The following is a 21,060-nucleotide window of genomic DNA, read 5'->3' as shown; positions in this document are numbered from 1 at the left end:
TTTTTTTTTTTTTTTTCAAAAAGGTTTTTCATTCTTTTTTGTTTTGGGGGGGCAAGTAGGTTCGGCCTTTAGATTCTCAGTTGGACTCTGGTCTGGACGCTTGACCATTCTAACACACAAATGTGCTTTTATCTAATTGTTCTTCTGGCTGTGTGTTTAGTGTCATTGTGCTGCTGGAAGGTGAACCTCCAGACTAGTTTCTTATATCTTCTAACATGTTACTCTGAAGAGGTTTCTGGCCTTAATAAAGAAAGTTGTCCACACAGCATGATGCTGCCTCCATGATATTTCACAGAGGGGATTGTGTGTCTCAGTTGATGCACCTGTGTTAGTTTTCTACTCCACATAACTTTGTGAATGTATAGATCAAATGTTCAGCTCAGGTTTATCTCAGCAGAACACTTTGCTGTGTCTGCGTTGTCATGACTTGCAGCCATCTGCTAATAAGACTTCTGGGACTTTTGCAAACCGTGAACTATTTTACTTCTGCACAGGATAATCAAGAATGTTTTTTGTTGTTGTTGTTGTTGTTGTTTATTTTTGTGAAAGATACCAAGTTTAGCTACAGATGGAAAATGTAGTTTGCTACTGTTTGGATTGTGTAATGTGATGATACTGTACTACAGGTCTGCATTAATAATGCATCAGAGATCAAGGACAAGTTTATTTTAAACAATTTGAAGTGAAACTAGAACTTTTGAATCACTAGTTACACAGAAAATATTTTATGAGTCTGGATGTTTTCATATTTTACTTTAAAGAGATACAGCGTAGTAATTTTCAATATTTTTCTCAAAGTTCTACTAAGAACTTTTTTTCTGGGACTATTAATCAATGTAATAGGCACAATCTAGTCCTACATGATAAAGTAATGCACTACTTTGTAAAATCCCAAATTATCTGATTAAATGCATTTCATAGAAAGATAACGATTGGTGTTTGATCAAAAGCAGACCTGTAGAATCAATAAACCATTTAAGCAGAACCTGACTGGAGACAGGAAGTAGTTTGAATGATCTCAAAAGCAACGCATTATGTCCAAGTGGATTACAAAGTCATTGACATCTATCATGTAACATGACTGTTTCTCAGGCCTTGGGAATGAACCAAAGTGAGAGCTATTATCCACTTATAGACAAAAACATAAAACAGTCTCAGGAGTGGCCTTCCTACCAAAATCTCTCCATAAGGAAGTCTGAGGAAAAGTTCCAAGACCAAAAACAATTCTGACAAAAAGGAATTGTTATATGGATATATGTGTTGTTGTTTGTTTTTCTCAAGTCCTATCTCATATGTGCCTAACTTTGGAAAACATATTTTGTAGACTGAAAAGACAAATATGGAACTTTTAGAAGGTTTGCATCTTGTTATATCTGGTGTAAAATAAACACAGCAGCAAAGAAAAAAAGACTTCATAAGTATAGAAAAAAATTCATTATAGCAAAATGCTCTGTTTGAATCCATGTGTTTAGTATTTTTAAAATTTACTGTAACAACATGATGCTGGTCAGATTGTCTTACTAACTGGATTTTTTTTTCATAGTTTTACTTCACCATGTAAGTAATCCTAATAAAATCTTGTGTTTGCAATAAGTCAAAAACAAGAAGTCTGCCCGTCACGACCCAGCTAACAGAAAACATTTTCAAGATTTAAATGTGTTAAAAAGTAACTGTGACCCTTAATAGCGAGTCAAAACCCCTTATTTACGCCACAATACAATCCTATCTAATCAAAGCCAATGGAAGCTCACATCTTTCTCGAAACCGCATGCATTGATCCCCTTCGGCCACCATACCAGCAGCAGAGTCAGTATCTTAATAACAACACTGCGGCTGTTTTGTTTCAGTGGGTTGCTCCTCATCGGACCGCGATGTTATCAGCCTGTTTTGTGGCTTGATAGACACTCCGATGTTTGTACAGTTTCTGTCCCACTCCTGACTCCCACTGTGACATCTCGTCCTGACCATGGAGTATCTTCTGCAGGTGAAAATCGGAGCTTTGGTCGGCTTGTTGCTCCTGACGCTTCTGTTTGGATTCATCCCTGCTAAAGTCAGATGGTTCAGAGACACAAACGGAACAGGTGTGTGCTCTATAATTTTATTTTAATGTGCTGTTTTAACTGTTTGTGTTTGGTGAGGAAAGCTTAATTTAAAATGTACATCGGAGGTTTTAAGAAGACATTGCTCTCATATCTCAGCTAATCATCGCTCCTAATTCCTTAAAAACACACTTTATTGTTATTAATTTACCCATTTTTTTTTCCACAACGCTAGCGCCGATAGGCAAAATGGGGGGTAATGTTTATTTCCAGCATCTAAACTTTTTATTGCTATTTACATGTATCAGCTAGAAAAGAGGTGAACCTTAAATTGAAAGAAATTTGAATGAAATTCCGTGGGAGGGCAGGAAATGCTCCGCCTATGATGAATCATTGCGCTCATCCTGGAACCCGATTCATTTTGTGTCACATGTTTTGACTTCCGCCTCGTGTTGCAAAGGTAATCAGCCACTGATAAGTTTATTTCGTCTCACAAAGGATGTGTTTGATTCAGAGATTAAAGAGCAGAGAGAAGGCAATAAACAGAACGAGAATCGACCTTTGAAATTGCTCAATCAACAAAACAATCTGCACCTCTTGCTGGCGTTTTTCGGTGGTAACGATTTAATGAGTTTGGTATTGATAAAAACTATCTTAGTCCTCCATCTTCCCTCTCAGCTCTGGCAGGAATCACCTGATGAGGATGAAGCCTGAAGCTCAGACCCTCCTCATCACATGATTACATTTTATTCGTTGCTGAAGACACACAAAGTCTGTCAGGATGGCAAACCTTCTCATATGGAAGTGAAAGTATCATTTCTTTCCATTACATCCGTGTGTGCTGCAACACTTGAGTCATCTGGACCTCTACTGGTGGCTATGATCACATGATACTCAGAAGTTCATTAGGTATTTCCTTTTTGGGATTAAACATACATTTTTTTATTATTATTAACTGTCGGTTTAAAACTACACAGTACATTTATGCAAAATGATGGATCAAGACAAATACTTTTAATCTTTTCCTGCCAATTAACGTCAAATCAGGCACAATTCAGCCGAGCAGCAAACAAATCGGCTTGAGGATTAAAGACCGAAAGAATCTGCTCTGCCTTGTTGTTCACCTTGTCACACTAATATATATTTTTAATTTAGTTGCAGCATTTGCTTCATTTTATTTACCGTCTTATTTTTTGGGATAACCAACTAGTCAACTCAAATCCTCATTCAGCCAGCTGCCCTTCCAGCACTAAAACAGATCAGTGGGCAAATTGGGGCGAAGTGCCTCGCCTAGGGCACTTCGACAAGTCGTGGACGAAGCTGGAATTGAACTCACCACCTTCTGATTGCAACACAACTGAGCCATAATGTTGGTTGGTTTAATCAAACATGACCATATTGGTTCTAAATGAGCGTATGTGATATCGCTGCTGCTGTGCATTTACCGAATAAAGGCACAAACATACTTCCTTGTTTTAGCTTAGTTAGAATCACCAGGATTATTTCTATTGGACTTTTGAATTTGAGGAAAGTTACATAAAATAAAATTGAAAAAAAATCACAGATCAATAGGACTTGCTAAGTTTTCTAGCATTTACCAAATAGGAATAATTTCGGTAATTCTAACAAAGTTAAAATAAGAAAAGCTTAGTCTGATTTAACTTCAGACACTGAGAAACAAAATGCGTATGTGTCTTTTTATTCGGTGTCTGCAAATATCTGGTTTCAACTCTACATTCCTACATCAACCAGACTGTTTTATGTTGTCTGTTTCAACTCCATGTGATTTTAACGTGGAACTGTTGCACCGCTGTCTTCTCCTGGACTCTCTCCCAAAATAAAAAAAATAATCATTTGAATGATTCTTTGTAAAAGAAAAATCAAACAAAAAATTAGATTTTAGTGATCAGTTTCAAAAACCAGTCATGGATTCGTATCAAGCAGGCCTGAATGGTGAACTCAGCAAAGCAGCTTACGGGTGTGAACATGTATGCACCCAGCTTTTTTTTTTCTTTCCAATACATATCAACACTTTAAAAATAAAATATAGAAAGAAAACGTTTTGAAACGATTTATTATGGTCTTTTTTTGTTTTAATTTACACACCTAACTACCATTTTTCAACAGTTGCACATGTGACATTATTTCATGTCCACTATACGACAGCATACACCTTTCAGATTTCTGTTGTCTTGTTCAATCCTCAAACTTACGAGACGTCTTCTTTGGATTTGCAGAGGTCCACCGGACGGTTCTGAGCCTCATCAGCTGTTTTGCCGGCGGCGTTTTCCTGGCAGCATGTTTGCTCGACATCGTCCCGGATTACCTGTCTGACATCAGTGCAGAGATGGATGCTCAGAAGTTGGAGGTGCGTCCCAGTTAAACTAGGACCGCGAGTAACAATTATTTAAAATTTTTACCCTTATGTATATTTACCATCACAGTTTCAAATGCTAGATTCAAAACTTTACAAAACCAGTACATATGTGTCTATTTTATAAGGTGAGTGAACACTTTAGTATGTGAAAGGACTGAATAAACAAAAGAAGTCAAAGGGCAAAAGCGTTGATGTAATCATTAGGGTTTTTTTTTTTCATCATTATTAACCGAGCTGTTGTTGCAAAAACCGTTTTGCCTGAATTCACCAGCCTGTCCCTCTGACCTCTGCGTCGATATTCAACAGACCAGCTTCCCTCTGCCAGAGTTCATCATGGCCGCGGGTTTCTTCACGGTCCTCATCCTGGAGAAAATGGTCCTGAGCTTCCGTCAGTCGAGAGGAGCTCACCACGGCGAGAGGGCGCCGCTGCTGTCAGAGAACGGCCACAGCCACAGCGGGGCCATGACAGCGCCCGACCTGGAGAGCAGCGGCCACCACGTCCACGTCGACTTCCAGGCTCACTCCCCCTTTCGCTCCTTCATGCTTTTCCTCTCCCTCTCGCTTCATTCGGTTTTTGAGGGGCTCGCTATCGGCCTGCAGAGCACTGACTCTAAGGTAAGAAGACGGAGAGGGTTCTTCTTGATCCTCTTACGGTGGTCGTGTTGCTTTGTATTATTGCTTTCTGTTTACAGCATTACAGAGCTTTACTTTTTGTTGTTAGAAAAAATAAAAGTCAAGCTTGGAATCACATCTACAGAAAAGTGAGATATAGTTAGTGGAAACTTTCAGTTTAAAGCTTCAGAACGCACTGAAAGGCAGTAGATCGCAGTGACATGACAAGACTGGAATTGTCTGAATACTCAGGTTTTAGTTTGTGGATAACCAGAGCCGGCCCAAGGCATATACAAACTAACCCACTGCTTATGGTCCCCAGACCATCAGTGGTCTCCCATAACTACTTGAATTTAAACTTAGTCTTTTTTTTTTTATAAAGAATCAGAATATTATTAAGTTTGACTTTGATGGTTTCAGCAGCAATAAATTAAAAGATTTAGATTTTTTTTTTTTAAAGAATTTGTAAAGTTTATTTTGTACAAGGTTAACCTTTTCTTTCTATTCTCCAACTATGACATGATGTAAGTCCTTTATTTTTTTACTCGCTCTTCAAAATGGGGAAAAGCCAAAATTGAGAACATGCCACTGAAGGGAAGCAGTAAGTGGAAAATTAACACAAGGAAACTCGCCTTATCTCCACTCAGAACAATAGTTCCTGCCGACATAATTTGTAAAGAGGACGCTTGAGTTTAATGGCATTGGGAAATCTTTAAGATACCTGGAGATTTTGAAGAAAACATGGTGGGCTCTACCACAAATTTGAAAACGGGTCTTCATCAAGTCTTAAATCATAAAATGGTTTACAACATATGACTAAATCATCAGATAAATTGTTCACCTCCTCTGATGGCCAGTGTCTGATTCTTATGTAGTGTGTGAGCTGAAGAGCAAACCAGTGGAAAGAGCCCAGGACTCTGGACAATCTAGAGAGATAACATTAAGAACAATGGTCAAAGATCCTCTTCTCTGTATGCTCACCTCTTGTGAAATGTTAAAGGTGAAGACGAAATGTTGCCCTTTCGGTCAAAGGAGGTTTGTACAGAGCATCGACAGCAATGGGGTCAATAATTGTGCCAACAGTTGGTTGAAAGCTGAACATAGAAGTTTTATTCTCACTGAAAATGTTAAGTTAAAGGTTAGATGTTTTTGGGGGGGGGGGTTTCTAGTGTGAGTTTATGCTACTACAATAAAACATGCATTTATTTTATTTTATTTTTTTACACGTCTGCAATGTGTATTTAGTTACATAAATGAACAAAGCATCATGTGTGCTACCAGTGGAGCCGCTTGATAACCGGTGTCGGGTAGTTTTCCATCTCTTGCTTGTTGCTATGGTTTCCTATCACACTGTTCCAGTTGTGCTGGTCTGGATAAATATGTGCAGATAAAAATTTCTGCGCTTGCAGTTGCATTGCAAGTGAGCAATGCACTTGCAATGCAACTGCAAGTCCATTGCTCACTTTGCAGTTGAAACCCGATATACACTGGATGAAAATACATAAACACATTTGTATCCCACCATCTGAAGTTAAATCAGACCAAACTTTTCTTTTTCTAGCTTAGTTATAGTTACTAAAATTGTTTCTGTTTGCTAAATTCCAGAAAATACTGAGAAAAATTTTTTTTGATTTTCTTTTTGTGTAACTTTCCTCAAATTCAAAAGCGGACGTGCATTTCATCGGTTTCGAGGATAGCTGTTTTTTAACCCGTGTGACTTGGCTGTTGATGTATTTGTGCTTCTTTTGTTCCCTTTTTTAAATTCTTGCATAATCAAAATCACGCTGCGCCTCTTCACCTGTTGTTTAGTGGAAGCTAAAAGTCTTTGAACGACTGCTCTTCCTCTGTGCTGTGAAAACAAAAGGCTTTGTACTCAAACGTCCAGAAGATTCTGCAAGTTGTCGGTAAAATTTAGACATTCGAGTCTGGAAAATGTGCCGCTTTCCATGAGTTTTTGTCACAACTCTGTCCGGCCGTCCTCGATACATCTGCGTGTTTCTTCCCCTCCTCTCCTTTGATATTGCCTTCAGGGGTTAGCCATCATCATTCTCGTAATTTGCACATATTTACCCGAGGTGCTGAGAAGTGCGGAGGGCTCTGTATTTACAACTTAACTGCGGTGGAAACACTTTGTGCCAAAGTGGCTTCCAGGGTTTCCATCACATTACAAGAATCCCTAACCGTTTAGCTTAAGCTCACCGCTGATGCAAAAGATGCAGAAATGACCAGAACTTTTCTTGGGTTTTGCAGGTGATGGAGATCTGCATCGCCATTCTGGTCCACAAGAGCATTATAGTGTTCAGCCTGTCCGTGAAGCTGGTCCAGAGCGCCGTTCAGCCATTTTGGATCGCCGCATACATCGGCGTGTTCGCCCTGATGTCACCCTTGGGCATCGGCATCGGCATCAGCGTGATGGAGGCGCAGCTGGCGGCCGGCGCTCTGATCCAGGCCATCCTGGAGGGGCTTGCCGCAGGGACCTTCATTTACATCACCTTCATGGAGATCCTGCCGCACGAGCTCAACTCGGCCGGGAACCAGGTACTCAAGGTGTTCTTCATCCTGCTGGGCTTCACCGTCATGGCCGCCCTGACGTTCCTCGGCTGAGCTGAGCGTCTATAGGAAGGTGGGGGGTGGGGAGAGCTCCTGTGCATTGTGCCTCCGACTCCCGGTTTCCACAAGCCCGTTGGTCACTTTATCTCAGAGACTTGGCATTTTTAACCTAATTTCGCCTCTCTGTTACACTGAACTCTGGACATTTTTAAGATGCAACGACTTTTCCGGTCTTATTGCAATAAATATGCTGTTGGGAGTGTTTATGGTGGAGGAAATCAGATGATGTTTATACGTTGTTTTAAGATGATTTTATGTACAGAGAAACCACTTGCATGCCTGCAATAAAGAGAACACAGGTAGGTTTATTGCTATTTTTTTTTTGTTTTGTTTTTAAGGCTTCAGACCTGCATCAAATCGACTCTTTTGCAATGTTAAAAAAGCAGCTGGAAACAAAGAACAGCGTTTAAAGCTTGAGATGCAATGAATCAAGTGTCTCAGTGATTCTCCATACAGTATGTGAAATGTTTACGTTTTATTTCAAAGTCAAAGAGGAAGTTTGACGGCTCCCAGTTCGAACTACTGCACTGTTGTTGTTGTTGTTGTTGTTTTTCTTTAAGTTACACTCCTTGTTTTTGGATCACTCTCCGCCTTAAACATTTCCTCTAAATGCAAGCCTCATGACTTTTACCACAACCTTATTATCATTTTTGAACTGACTGTTTTTCTTAAATTCACACAGAAAAACCTGCTTAAAAAATGAGTTGCCATTTTTGCAAGACTAGACAAACTTTAAATAATTGCAGATCACAATGTGAAGCCTTAATGTTGAACAATACTTGTTTACTGACTGAGAAGTAAAAGTCCCGAGTGACAATCTGTCACCATATTCCCTGTTTTAGCTTGTCATGTGTCCAATTGTTTCATCATTGTGGTGAATATGCAGACGACAGAAATCTGTCAGCAGAAATGTTGATGCCACCTAAAACTGCAGACTATTTTTTTTTTACTTATATTTCAAATAAATGGTGTCCACAGTTTTCACTCCTGCTATTTGTTTACCAAGTATCATTTTTGACTAATCTTTTGCTTTGTAGTGTGAAAACCTGTTAAGACAAAGACTGTATGACTGCCTGTTTAACTGAGATTGTGCCTTATTGTTGTTCATCTTTTTAAGGATTTATAACCCTGATCAAAGTAAAGAAATTATGACTCTTAAAGTGGTACAAAGTGTATTTTTTTCATACCTTAGTTGTTATATACCACTAATATTAATATAGTTTTGATTTGGTTTGGAAGTCTTTGATGAAAGTACAGTTTGATTTACCTGCAGATTATTTTTTTTTTTTCTCCAGGTTTGAATGGATCGGTTTGATTACTGCAGCCACCAGGTGGGGCTGTTGCTTCTGACTAAATTTCTTTCCTTTTAAGAAAAAAGCATCATATACAACTGACTGAATTATGTCAATTATTAAGCCTTTTTTGCATATTCAGCTTCTAATAAGTATTTTGACCTCTTATGTTTTTAAAGCAGTTTGTAAACATTCAGCGATATAAACAGTAAAAAGAAAAAAAATCTAATCTACTTTGGACATCTGGGAACATTTTTTTGTTCTTTCAACCACAAATGGGACCAAATAGGAACTTGTTTCTTATTGATTTATCAACACAAAAGCTCTTAAAGATAAAAACCTTGATAGAGCGTAAACTTTATCAAGTAACAAAAAAATCTACTTTAATTTGTTTAGCATTCAGTGAGGGAAAGAATCCTATTTTAGGAAATAATTCATTTGTACAACAAAACCCCTTCCTGAAACACTTTGTACAAGGGCTAACACCACCCCCTTTACTTTTACCATTAGAGCTGCACATTATCTTCACATACATTTCACAAGCTGTGAGCATACAGAGACCTAGATCTGTGACCATCTCTCTTCTCCTTATATCTGTATCTCTACTGACAGCCCAGAATCCTGGGTTTTCCCTAGATGTTCAATGTCTTCCAGCAGGTCCAGAACATATGTTTCAGTAAACACAGAAATGGTTCACCAGACACAAAATTAACCATTTTCTCTGTCCCTCCTCTGGAAAACCTGAGGGGGAACCTGAAGCAAGTGTTTTTTTTGTTTTTTTTTTAAGAGTTCATAATGCCATGCACTCCAATACGATTGCATAACAGAGAAATACAGTTTTAGTTAAAGACCAATTGGTGTTATGTAGAGTTGTTTTGCATGTTTATGTTTGGGACAGTAAGACACGAATCTCAGTCATGTGCTACACAATGTATACATATATATATATATATATATATATAGCACATTTCCCAAATTACATGCTACAAAGTGCTTCTCAAGATAGATGGCACTTTTTGCTCAGTGAGTTTTGAAGATTTAATTTACCTCCCTTTTCATCCCTAACAGTTTGATCAAAAATAAACATAGGTTTACTGCATCCACACAGGCCTGTGTGTGAGTCTTCAGACGATGTACTGTATAACATCCAGAAGATTCATCATTCCAGGACCAGAGCTGTATCCCAGACGGGGAAGAAGTGTCTGATGTAGCATTTGGAGACCTTGTTAACCCCTGCTTGCTGCTGTGAGGTAGTAGGAGGTCATCCATAAACATCCACTAATGAGGAATGCTTCTAGGGGGACAAAAGCACAGTAAATGTGCCAGTTTGACAAGACAGAGTCCTCAGTGTGTAGAGCTGGACGGTGGAGCGCTCAGCTGTGGTGGGGGGATAGGCGCTTCGTTTGTTTGTCCCGCTCATTAACCTAGTCTCAGCGACAGGACTTGATTGTTTTCTCATATATTGCTCTCGGAGCTGAAACACGTTACTTCCTGTTAGTGTTGACATGTTGTGCCACATGTTGCTGTGCAGTGATTCTTGAGAAGAGGGACAAAACAGGTCCTATGGATAAAGCACAAAATGTGAATAAAATACACAAAATATATATATTTTTTCAAGTATCTTATTAAACTAACCTAGGTCATGTAAGCTCAACAATGTATATTTTCCTGGTGTTTGCTGAATTTTTTATTTTATTTTAAACTTTGTGGTAGGTGGCTGGTATCTTTAAAATCCTTTGTCATGGAGCAGAACTCAATACATTATAACATATTAAAACAATTAAAGGAATACTAAGATAATATATTATGACAAGTATAAGTATTCAAATAAATAATTATAAAAGTATCAATGAATTGAATTAATATAATTTTTATATATTTTCCAACTCGATTGAAATTTGTCCCAAGTTTTTGTCAACACCGTCAGACATAAAAAGAATGTAAAAAAAATCAGGCATTATTGGGGGGCATCAGAACTTCTGAGGACCCCATGACCTCTTCCTTTCTCTTCCTTTTTCTAACAGGGCTAGTTAGCTCTAGTTAGCTTAAGTTATTCTTTAGTTTTTTCTTCTATTTTATTCCTAAGTTGTTCGTCACAACCATGATGTGTCAACACCATAACTGACAATTTCAAAACTTTGATGACATTTTCTGAAATAAAAGCTTAATTTTGGTAAACTGTAAAGATTTCATGGACCTGATGAGCTACAATATGGCCTCCTTCAGAATAACATCATATAAATTGAGGTAGTGTGGCTTTTTTTCAACTCCGTCAGATGTCAACTCCATCAGAGTTTTTGTGACTCTTTTAGTGAAATTGTTGTCAAATCTCACTTAAATGTGCAGTTAATTCATTTTAATGTATTTTACATTACTTCACATGTATCATATTTCATTTTGTCACCACCTTCAGTTCTGCGTCAACTCCGTCAGATGGACTTTTTGTTTTAAATATTTCTTTTGTTTCTTGAGAAGTATGTTCTGGGTCGTGTCCATTAAAAATTTAATTTTCCAAATTTTCAAAATAATGTTGCAACTGGGAGCCTGCACCTTAGCATCTTTCCATTTCCAAAACATTATTTGTCATATTTGAATACATAAGCAGAGAATAATAACATTTCTCTTGGGGGGGTAGAGGGGGGTTGAACCCATTTTGTCCCTCTTCTCAAGAATCACTGTGGCAATCTTTACTATGTTACTGCACATTATGTTATGAGAATAGACAACAAAAACATCAAAGGAGACTGATGAAACTAATTTTAATGTAACACATTTCTTCATTTTATAAATGTCAGTCTTCACTGAGATGAAAACTGGGAGCTAAATCTCAAAAGAATGCGTCTTTACTAATGAAGAGATGCAATTTCCCTTCAGGTTTAACTCTGTTCTAACTTTAATTAGGCTAAAAGCAGATTATCGTGTAACAGCCTGTTTAAAATACATTGATTTTAGCAGGTCCTGATTAATTTCAGTCATTTGCCTGGAGCAGAACATGTTGCACTACGGAAGCCCCGAAAGGCAAAGGTAACATGTTTTTGTTTTTCTCTTGACTTTAAAAGTCATGTGCAAATAGTTGTTTTTTTTTCTCCCTGAGGAGGAGCTTTTGGTTCCTGAAGGGGAAAATACAAAAATAAGTTACAATGTGCAAAATCTGATCAATTGTGTTTGTCTTTGAAGTATTTCTGACTATAAGAAGACTATAAAAGCAACCAACAGTAAGCTGAAAGACTGAGTCAGGGGATGAGGTGCGAGGACACCTAGTGGGCAAAACAAAAGTAGCAAGACAAATAAGCTAAGGACTGAACTTAGGTACCCTAATACTTTTATTTTCTGGTTAGATGGCTTTAGATAAAACACAAGGATATCATTAAAACTTACTGTAATATAAATAAAGTTTTGACCAAACTCAAAGAAAATATTTCCCACAGTCATTCAAATTTGACTCGGAAATTGAATTTCTGCTAACATGACGATTACAATAGTCAGTGAAAGTTATTTTCAGCTGAAAACAAAAAAGGTCTACAATAAACTAAAACTTCCAAAGTGAATACTTTTTGAAATCTTTGTTGCCGCGGCTACGTGGCCGGTACTTCAGAGACCAGGGAGTCTGATGCTGTGCGATCATGGGAAAGTAATCCATAATCTGGGACAGAAAACAAGAGCTCCCCCCGTCCTCTCCCACCCATCTGAAAAGGACTGCAAGGAATGTGCATAGAAATGCTTCATGGGAAATTAAAAGCATGATTTCTGCATAGTGGGCCGTCTCGCTCACATGACAGCCCAACGGGCCCAGAAGAGTTGAGACAGAACCAGGGCTTCACATCACATGTGCTGGTTGGCTTCCAGACTTACAAGGTGGAGAGAAAAAAAAAACAATTTTATATGATGCTTAGGAGGAAGTGTTACAGTCAATGTATAAATCATAGTTGGAAAAAAAAGCACTGTTGAACTAAACCAATGTGCTCAGTTGTGTAGACACATTCAATAAAACTCAATATTGCTGAAAGGTTTAGTAATTTCAGTAAGTGACGCACTTTGCTTAGATTAATTATTTCTGCTAATTATGATAATTTGATGCTTACAGTTAATTCCAATGTATGTTACAGTTAATTCCAATGTATGTCCATGACTATGTGAAGGAGCTGTCTGACTTGTATGGAAATGAGATTCTTGTCATCAGATTGTACCATCTTTGTAGACACTAGGTATACCTGTGGCTAGGTATGCAGTTATGTGCTTTATTCTGTGTTTTTAAAATTAAAACACTTAAATAATGGTATTTTGTGTAAAACTGGAACAAGCGAGAAAAAGTAAGGGACAAAAAACCACAGAGTGACAAAATAGTTGCAAGAAAGCAAAACTAGACGGTTTACAGGTCATCTGGGGAAATAAGATACAGATGAGAAAATTACAAAATAATCAAAGTAATATCAGTAAAAAAAAAAGTAAAAACAAATTGAAAGATTGGAAAGTGGTAGTAATTCAAATCATAAGCCAGCATCTTCTCCTTCACAAGCTGCATCATATTGATTAGCTGTAATCTCTCCAGATTAATCCGTCTCTGAGTGGTGTTTTCAGGAACTCCCACCCCTCTGGCCGTCCTCTCCATGCTCCTGTCCTCTGCCACTCTCTGTGGGACTCCCATCCTGTCTGCACAAGGTAAGGCTGCTCAGATCTGTTTTTTTTTTGTTGTTGTTGTTGTTCTTTTTGTAAAACAACATACTAAAACAGATCAGCAGATACAGACAAATGTTGAAACAGAGCTGTTTAGTGTTATTGATAAAAAAAAAAAAAAGAATACTTCTACACAAATTTAATGTTTGAAGAAGGCAGGCAGGATTTCTCCTAGGAAATAAGTATGTAAATAATTTGCAATTCATATTTGTTTGATGCTGGAGGTTGCAATATTTAAAAACTATAGAAATACATGTAAAAGGAGAGACGCTGCAGAACATTGTTGTAAAATCCTGGTTTCAACTGTACAGAATCACCTAAAATCAACATTCAAAGCAACTTCTCAACATACATGTGTTTTTTAAAGATCTTTAATTATCTGAAACAACACAGGTGCCATCATAGTCACAGTTGTATTTTATATTAAAAGTGTTTAACTGAGTTTTCTCCTCTTTAAAAAAAAATTAAACATCCATTCATTCACCAATGAATGGATGAAAACCATAATAGGGAAAAACATAATAAGTTATGGATCTTTGTTCAAAGTAAATTAGAGCCAAGACTAATATTTCTGAATGAATATCCGTGAAAGAAATGTTTTGTGCTGCCAAGTCATTCTAAAATGCGTTGTTGAGTTAAAAACAATATCTAAGGAAACATTTTGCTTCATCTGTTTGTGTTGTCGTAGATTTTAGTCTTTGGTTCTGGGATGGATCAGTGCGGAGATTCATTCCTCTGTGACCAATTTTTTATGTTTTTTAAAGAAAAGCTCCCAACTCTGTCTCTGGCGATTCTTCTGTTTTTTTTTTTGCAGTGACAGTGTTGCTGCTGTGAGACGCTGCGACCATGGCTGCTGTAAGTTTAACTACTTTTCACACCTCAGTGCCCTGCTTGTCTTTACCGATAACCAGCCTCTGTTCAACATTTGAAAAGCATTTCTTTTTGAGCGTCTGTTGTGTGAAATGGATCCCGCAGATGTTCTTCAGCTCAGGGTGTTCTAGTTTGAGTAGTTGCTGTTGGATTTAATCTGAAGACGTTAATCTAAAGCAGCAGACTCTTGTTCGTGCAGACTGGTACTTTCCGTATGGTGTCCGAGGAGGAGCAGGCCATGAGGTCAAAGCTGGAGCACCTGACAGTGAAGGACCACGGGTCAGTGTTTGGACCGTGCCACAAACTTCCTGGCCACACTGTCCAAAAGGTAAAACATCTGAAGTGAGGCTGCTGATTTCTGTTTTTAAAAATTACATTTTGAGTGTTGTTTTTTTTTTTGTTGTTGTTGTTGTTGTTTTTTTTTTGTTTTAGGCAAAGGATGAGCTGCATGAGACGAACGAAAGACGAGGGTCATCCCTGAAAGATCTGCGGGTTATGATGAAGGAGAGGGCGTCAGAGGGAGACGACCTGGCCAAACTGGTGCTGGACCGCTTCGGGGACAAACCGGACTCGCTGCTGGTTCGCTTCCTCCGGGCACGAAAGTTTGACGTCACCAGAGCCCATGAGCTCATGAAGGGTGAGAGACAGAGATGGCAACAATCTGCTGGGTTATTCGCTGCAGTGGTTGAAAGCAGTAGCTAAGCTAAGGCTTTGTTTCTTCACTGTGTCACATTAAATCAAACTGAACTTATAAAATATAGAATAAAGAGAGACATTTTCGAGGCTTTCTTCAAAGTCAGAAGTTTGTGCACTCTTACATTATTATACCTTTAAAGATAAACGATTTTGGAAACTTCTGACTTTATTTCACAGCATTGAAGTTAAATTAAGCCAAACCTGTACGCGCATCTTCCTTTTGTCAAAAATGAAATAATAATTTAAAAAAAAATCACTAAAAGAAAACATCGTGGACCTTAAAAATTCATGTTTATTTGTTTGAATTCCAGATATACCTAATCTAATATCTAATCCAGTGTGAAGATGGTGGCTGAAGCCATCTTAACACACGGACTGCAAAACACAGAAGTGGAAGCATAATGCTGTGTAGGAGTTTTGGGAGTAGTGCACTTCACAAAATAGATGATGTTATGATGAAATACCATTAGGTGAAAAGGGTGACATCTCAAAAAAATTAGCCAAAAAGTCAAAGGGTTAGTTCAGGTTTTTAAAATATGAGGATCTGTGAGGTAATTATAAAATACATAGTGGAAAGACAAACAAATGTTTTGTTCTTTATCTGACTTTAGCTATTTTCTGCCACTCAAACAGACCGTTGTTACATTTCCTGCTTTTTGGTTCGGCTGAACATAGACATAATATATTATAATAATATAATATATATTCTTATATTATGTCTATGCGGCTGAACAACATCTGCGTCTACATAAAGATACGCTGGTCGGAACTTCCGGTTGATTCACTCCTCAGACTCAGCAGTGCCCCCTAGTGCTGCAAAGAACAGAGTAGTAAACCCTTGGATTTTTCCATCAGCTGTGCAGCAGCAGTGAAATAAATATATTCGAGTGCATTCCAGGTGTCAGTGCTCTCTAAAGCTTCAGTGCAACTTCTGAATTTGAAGAAAGTAATAAACCAGCTAATTAAACTGAACTTTTCCAAAAGTAAGAAAAGAAAAAAGGCTGTATCTCTCCATATAGAGTGGATCTAAGTAACTGGATTCAGCTGTATATGCTTTAGTTCAGCTCCCGCATGCAGCTTCCAAAAGCTCCAGTAATTAAGTCTATCTTTTGTTTCCTTGTTTTATGCATCTCTGAAACAGTGGGTCACATTTTTATTAATTGGGAGCCTTTACATGCCTCTGAGTCCCCCCTGACAAAGCCCTCCTTTGTGTCCAAATTGGACAACAAGTTGATTCTACTTGTTGGCCCTCAGTGATATGCTGGGAACCGCGGCACGCCTGAGCTGAGCGGGAAATGTTGGAGATTGGACAAGATTATAAAGCAGAAGAGACTTTGATTCGACAGGAGGACGCCTTCTGGTTCAGATCCATGCACTTAAAGAACACACCGTTGTGCAGTCCTTTCTATGATCACATTTTTTTAAAATGTAATTTTATTTTAACCATAGGTTTTAAGACTTCTACCCCAAAACAACATGTAGAAATAAAAGAAATACAAAATCACATCGGTGAACAATTGGGGTCTGTTTGGATATAGATATAACCAAGACATAACCAGTGAGCTTTCTCTGTAGGGTTAGTGACTTAAACTTATAAATTTCTGTTGATAATTAGTGTCTCAATACAAAACAGTCTTGGCTATGAGACAGTATTATTTTTGTGTCAGGTTCTAAGCTTCAAAAGTAGTTTTATTGTGCAAGTAGTGTTGGGGCTGCACACTATGAATTGCTGATTTATCATTATTGCAAGTTCTCTTTTCCATTTTGGGTTGAAACTAGTCATTTTTCCCCCCTGGAAGTCTTTGTGTATGACTTTTGAAGTCATCCATGCTCCATCTGCATTTTTGTGCCTTTGAATATGCAGACAGAATGGAAGTCAATGGCACAAAAAAATGTAGAAAGCCAAATAATAATAATAATAATAAATTATCGGCTTCCAGACAGTCAGAGTTCTCTAAAAGATCATTTATTTAATAAATAAAAAACACAACACATGAGGATCCAACATGGGTAAAACCTTTGGACCGTACTTTCTGTGCTGGGTGTCTCCTCCAGGTTATGTGCGCTTCAGGAAGGATTATCCCGAGTTGTTTGAGAACCTCACCCCCGAGGCGGTCCGTAGCACCATCGAGGCAGGCTACCCAGTGGTTCTGCCCAGCAGAGACAAATATGGCCGTGTGGTTCTGCTCTTCAACATCGACAGCTGGGACCTGGAGGAGATCACCTTTGACGAGGTGGCTGCAAAGACACACCTCCCTCTCACACAAACCTCCCGCAGGAACTCAGGAGCTCGAAGCAAATTCTTTTCCAATGTGTTGCAGGTGCTGAGAGCGTATTGCGTGATCCTGGAGAAGCTGCTTGAAAACGAAGAGACTCAGATCAACGGGTTTGTCCTGATTGAGAACTTTAAAGGCTTCACCATGCAGCATGCCTCGGGAATAAAGACTGCTGAGCTCAAAAAGATGGTGGACATGCTGCAGGTCAGAACACAGGGGAAGAAATGACCCTAAGTATCTCTTTTTATTCACATACTTCTAATTTGTCTCTCTTTAACAACGAGGCCCTCTGGTGGAGAATTTAAGTATCACAAGAAGCAAGTAGCAAAAATAGTCTTTGAGTTCAAATTCCAAAATATTAGCAATAATAAAAAAGATGGTTTATGCTAAATACTTCCAGCTGCACGCTGATTGACAAGAACGTTTTGTTCTCAAGAAAAAAATAATAATTCTCCTACAGTCCTTGAACATTTCATTCAAGATCTCTGCAAAGGGAGAAATCACATATCAGAGTGCAAATTTCTCATTTATTTACCAGAATGACATAATTAGCAGCTAAACAGGTATTTGTTTACAGTCTGGTAGCAAATCACAAACACTTGTATCTTGTAAAATTCAACAATGCATCAAAGGAGACTTTTTTTCAACATTTCAACATTGAAGATATTTACTTTCGCCAAATGTGGAACCAGAGAAAATGAGTATCTGCAGCATTGTCACTTGGGTGGGAGTGAAACAAATATCAAATATCAATTCAAATATCAATAAATGTGGTGAAAATATGAGAATCAAATGAGAAACTAGATATGCAGGTTAGTCGTTTTTGGTGAATTTTCATGATTTAATTACTTTTTCCATTTTTAAGTTCAATTTCATTTACATTTATTGGAATAAGTACATTTTGATTAGGCATTGACATTTGTCTTAGATGTAAGTTATTAGTAAATAATAGTGTTTACTTTTATTTGGGTATTTTGTCCAAACCATCCTCAAAGTCTAGATTGCTCTTTGACTGCTGCTGTCAGCCTTTAAAGGGTTGAAACCATCTTAGAGTTTGACCTGAGAGCTGTGTGTCAGCTGTCCGCCTGCGTTGTGCGTTTCTCTGCAGGACTCCTTTCCTGCGCGCTTCAAGGCAGTCCATGTCATTCACCAGCCCTGGTACTTCACCACGACCTACAACGTGGTTAAACCCTTCATGAAGGCCAAGCTGCTGGAGAGGGTACGAACAAAGATACACACATCTGCTCTTTATTCAGCAGGTTTATTCAATTCGTTTAAGGATTATCTAATACTTCCCTTGATTGCTCCACAGGTCTTTGTTCACGGTGAAGAGTTGGACGGCTACTTTAAAGAATTCGATGCAGACATCCTGCCGTCAGATTTTGATGGAAAAGCCCCAGTGGCCGACTATCAAAGCATCGCAACCCAACTCTTTGGCTCCGAAGACACTGCTCTCTGAAAGAACATTCCCACGTTTTTTTTTAACTGAAGCATATGAGAACATAAAAGAAGCAGAGGTCAGTCTGCAGATAAGATTAATGCGTAAATAGAGGGAAATGACGCCTAGATATCATAGAGAATAATTCTTATATTTTGTTTATACTGCAAGGCACTGGTATTATTGTATGTTGAGTGGGGGAAGGAAAGCTACATTGTGGCATTATGATTCAAACAATCAGATAAATTTGGTTTGATTTTGTTTGCCTTCAATGTTGGATACATAAGGCTAAACCTCCATAAAATTAACCCTTAGCGTAGAAGTTGCCATCTTTCAGATTTTTGAGATTCAGATGGACTTTATGAATATTATTCCTAATAACAAGGAAGTGGATTTGCCTTAGATCATTGTGGTGCCTTCAGAAAATGTCAGTTTATCAGCAGCCATGTTTTCACGTAAGCAAACTTCTTTCCGTCTGTTGTATTTTCTTGCAGAGCTGAAAAAAGAATTTGCTATAAGACACGTCAGTAGTTCTGTAAAAGTTAGATTGTTTAAATCTGTTAACCTCATATTTGAATGTAGCAATAAACCCAGTTTCCACCAAAATAGTTTTTTCTTTATCATTTTTGCCATTAACTATGTTTAGTCTATCCTGACCCACATTAATGAGCCACTTTCCTTCCTCATGCGTCGCCTCAGGCTTAATTTCTACCACGAGTTTCTCGACTGGAACTATTTCTACTAACTGTATTAAATACAGAAATGCAAACATTTCTCCTAAAGAACGTGTTGATAAGTGGAATCTGAATGAGTTTAGTTTCCTGGAATTCAAAATCAAAGTCCTGGACTTTTTTTATGCTCTTAGAAAGAAATATTTGTGAAGAAACTTAATGCAGCTTTACCGTTTTTACAGAAGATAAACATAGCTCTCATTAGCACTGTAGTAAATTATGCCATTCCACAATTAATCATATCAGTAAAAAAACTATTCAATTAATAAATCTGAAAATACTTTCTTTTTCAGTGAATGACCACTACTTTATAAAAACCACATGGTTTAATTATTTTTCAGTCCTATGACCCATTTTCCTCATTTAGATTTTTTTATTTTCTTCTTTCAGAAACATTAATCTAAGTGTGATAGATCTCATTTTACACAATGTGCTGAGGAAACAAAATGAAAGGAGAATCTTTCTTCATTTGAGAAAATAATTTATTTAAGAACACAATAACCATGTTGCCTCATAATTAGATCACACACTCCACTGGTTTTCTTTTTAAAAAACCAAAACAAAATACCCAGTGTTCAGTCTTGCAGTACACCATGTTGTGTGACTGTGCAGGTCCCTTCAAGCTGTCACCACACTCCTTAAACCATACTAAAAAATATAAAATAAAAATTAAAGCTGTGTAATGATACCTGTATGTTCTTACCGATGTGTTTTAGGCTGAATTACTTTTTAACAGGGAAAGAAAGAAAAAGTGTTTAAAGGAATAAAATGAGCAACCATCATACAGCCTAGCGATTGTTTGTGTTTTTATACATTTAAAGCAATCGGGGGTAAATGATGTGTTTGTTTGCAAGAAAGTAAATATGAGCACAGAATCCTGACGCCTGAAGCACTGGCGTTAGGATAAATATCAGAGCTTTTTAGATTCCACGACTTATTACAAAATTATGTGCACGGCATGTTTGGTTTAACAGTTTTCCCTCTTAAAATCTCAAGTGTCAAAAAAAAGAAAAAAACCCGTCCCTGACTGGTTATTGCCATGATTGGTTTATATTACTGGTCCCTTAAAAAAAAAGTCCATCTAATTCATGTTTTTTTTGTTCTTAAATTTTTGGTTATTGACGATCAGAGGTGTTGAAATGACAGTATTCTCCCATTTACACACGACGCAAACTCTGCTGCATTTACCAAGTAAGTAACAAAAGAAGGACAAAATGGAAATACAAAATACAAAACAAGAAAAATGATTTACACAAAATGATCTAAATAATATATCCAAGCATTCAGTTTTGTGCAAAGTTGGAGAGAGAGGCCTTGAAAAAAAACACCAAATGGCTTTTAGTGCAGAATCTGGGTTAGCGCTGGTGACGATCCTTCAGTGAGCCTGAAGAACCCAAAAATCACGTCTGCTTAGTAGGAAACGAGAGCTGTGGACAGGTGAAACC

The 21,060-nt window shown here is 37.8% G+C and overlaps 2 protein-coding genes across 3 annotated transcripts in view; both read left to right on the top strand.

Annotated features, from left to right (window-relative positions):
* The first annotated feature begins 1,591 nt into the window (after positions 1 to 1,591).
* Positions 1,592 to 21,060, top strand: part of slc39a1 (solute carrier family 39 member 1) — a 23,399-nt gene continuing 3,930 nt past the window's right edge. The window contains exons 1-6 of one of the 2 annotated variants that reach the window (XR_001663606.1): positions 1,592 to 2,081; positions 4,277 to 4,407; positions 4,723 to 5,031; positions 7,279 to 8,686; positions 8,891 to 8,894; positions 17,762 to 17,767. Coding sequence is in view for 1 of the 2 variants with exons in the window: in XM_007563958.2 (XP_007564020.1) it covers positions 1,967 to 2,081; positions 4,277 to 4,407; positions 4,723 to 5,031; positions 7,279 to 7,632 (909 nt within the window). In the remaining variant the exon portion in view is untranslated. Of the gene's footprint in view, positions 2,082 to 4,276; positions 4,408 to 4,722; positions 5,032 to 7,278; positions 8,799 to 8,890; positions 8,895 to 17,761; positions 17,768 to 21,060 lie in introns of those variants that run through there. The other variant, XM_007563958.2, reaches the window with a different exon arrangement.
* On the top strand, positions 13,508 to 20,810 carry rlbp1a (retinaldehyde binding protein 1a). The gene is made up of 8 exons (XM_007563957.2): positions 13,508 to 13,589; positions 14,419 to 14,459; positions 14,674 to 14,802; positions 14,907 to 15,111; positions 17,226 to 17,404; positions 17,492 to 17,650; positions 18,555 to 18,665; positions 18,759 to 20,810. Exons 2-8 carry the CDS (start codon positions 14,451 to 14,453, stop codon positions 18,903 to 18,905), a joined length of 939 nt encoding a protein of 312 aa, XP_007564019.1. The 5' UTR covers positions 13,508 to 13,589; positions 14,419 to 14,450; the 3' UTR covers positions 18,906 to 20,810.

Source organism: Poecilia formosa, unplaced genomic scaffold (assembly GCF_000485575.1).
Source record: "Poecilia formosa unplaced genomic scaffold, Poecilia_formosa-5.1.2 Scaffold153, whole genome shotgun sequence".
Classification (NCBI taxonomy): domain Eukaryota; kingdom Metazoa; phylum Chordata; class Actinopteri; order Cyprinodontiformes; family Poeciliidae; genus Poecilia; species Poecilia formosa.
Note: the sequence above shows the minus strand (reverse complement) of the source record. Positions and strands in the feature narration are given on the sequence as shown.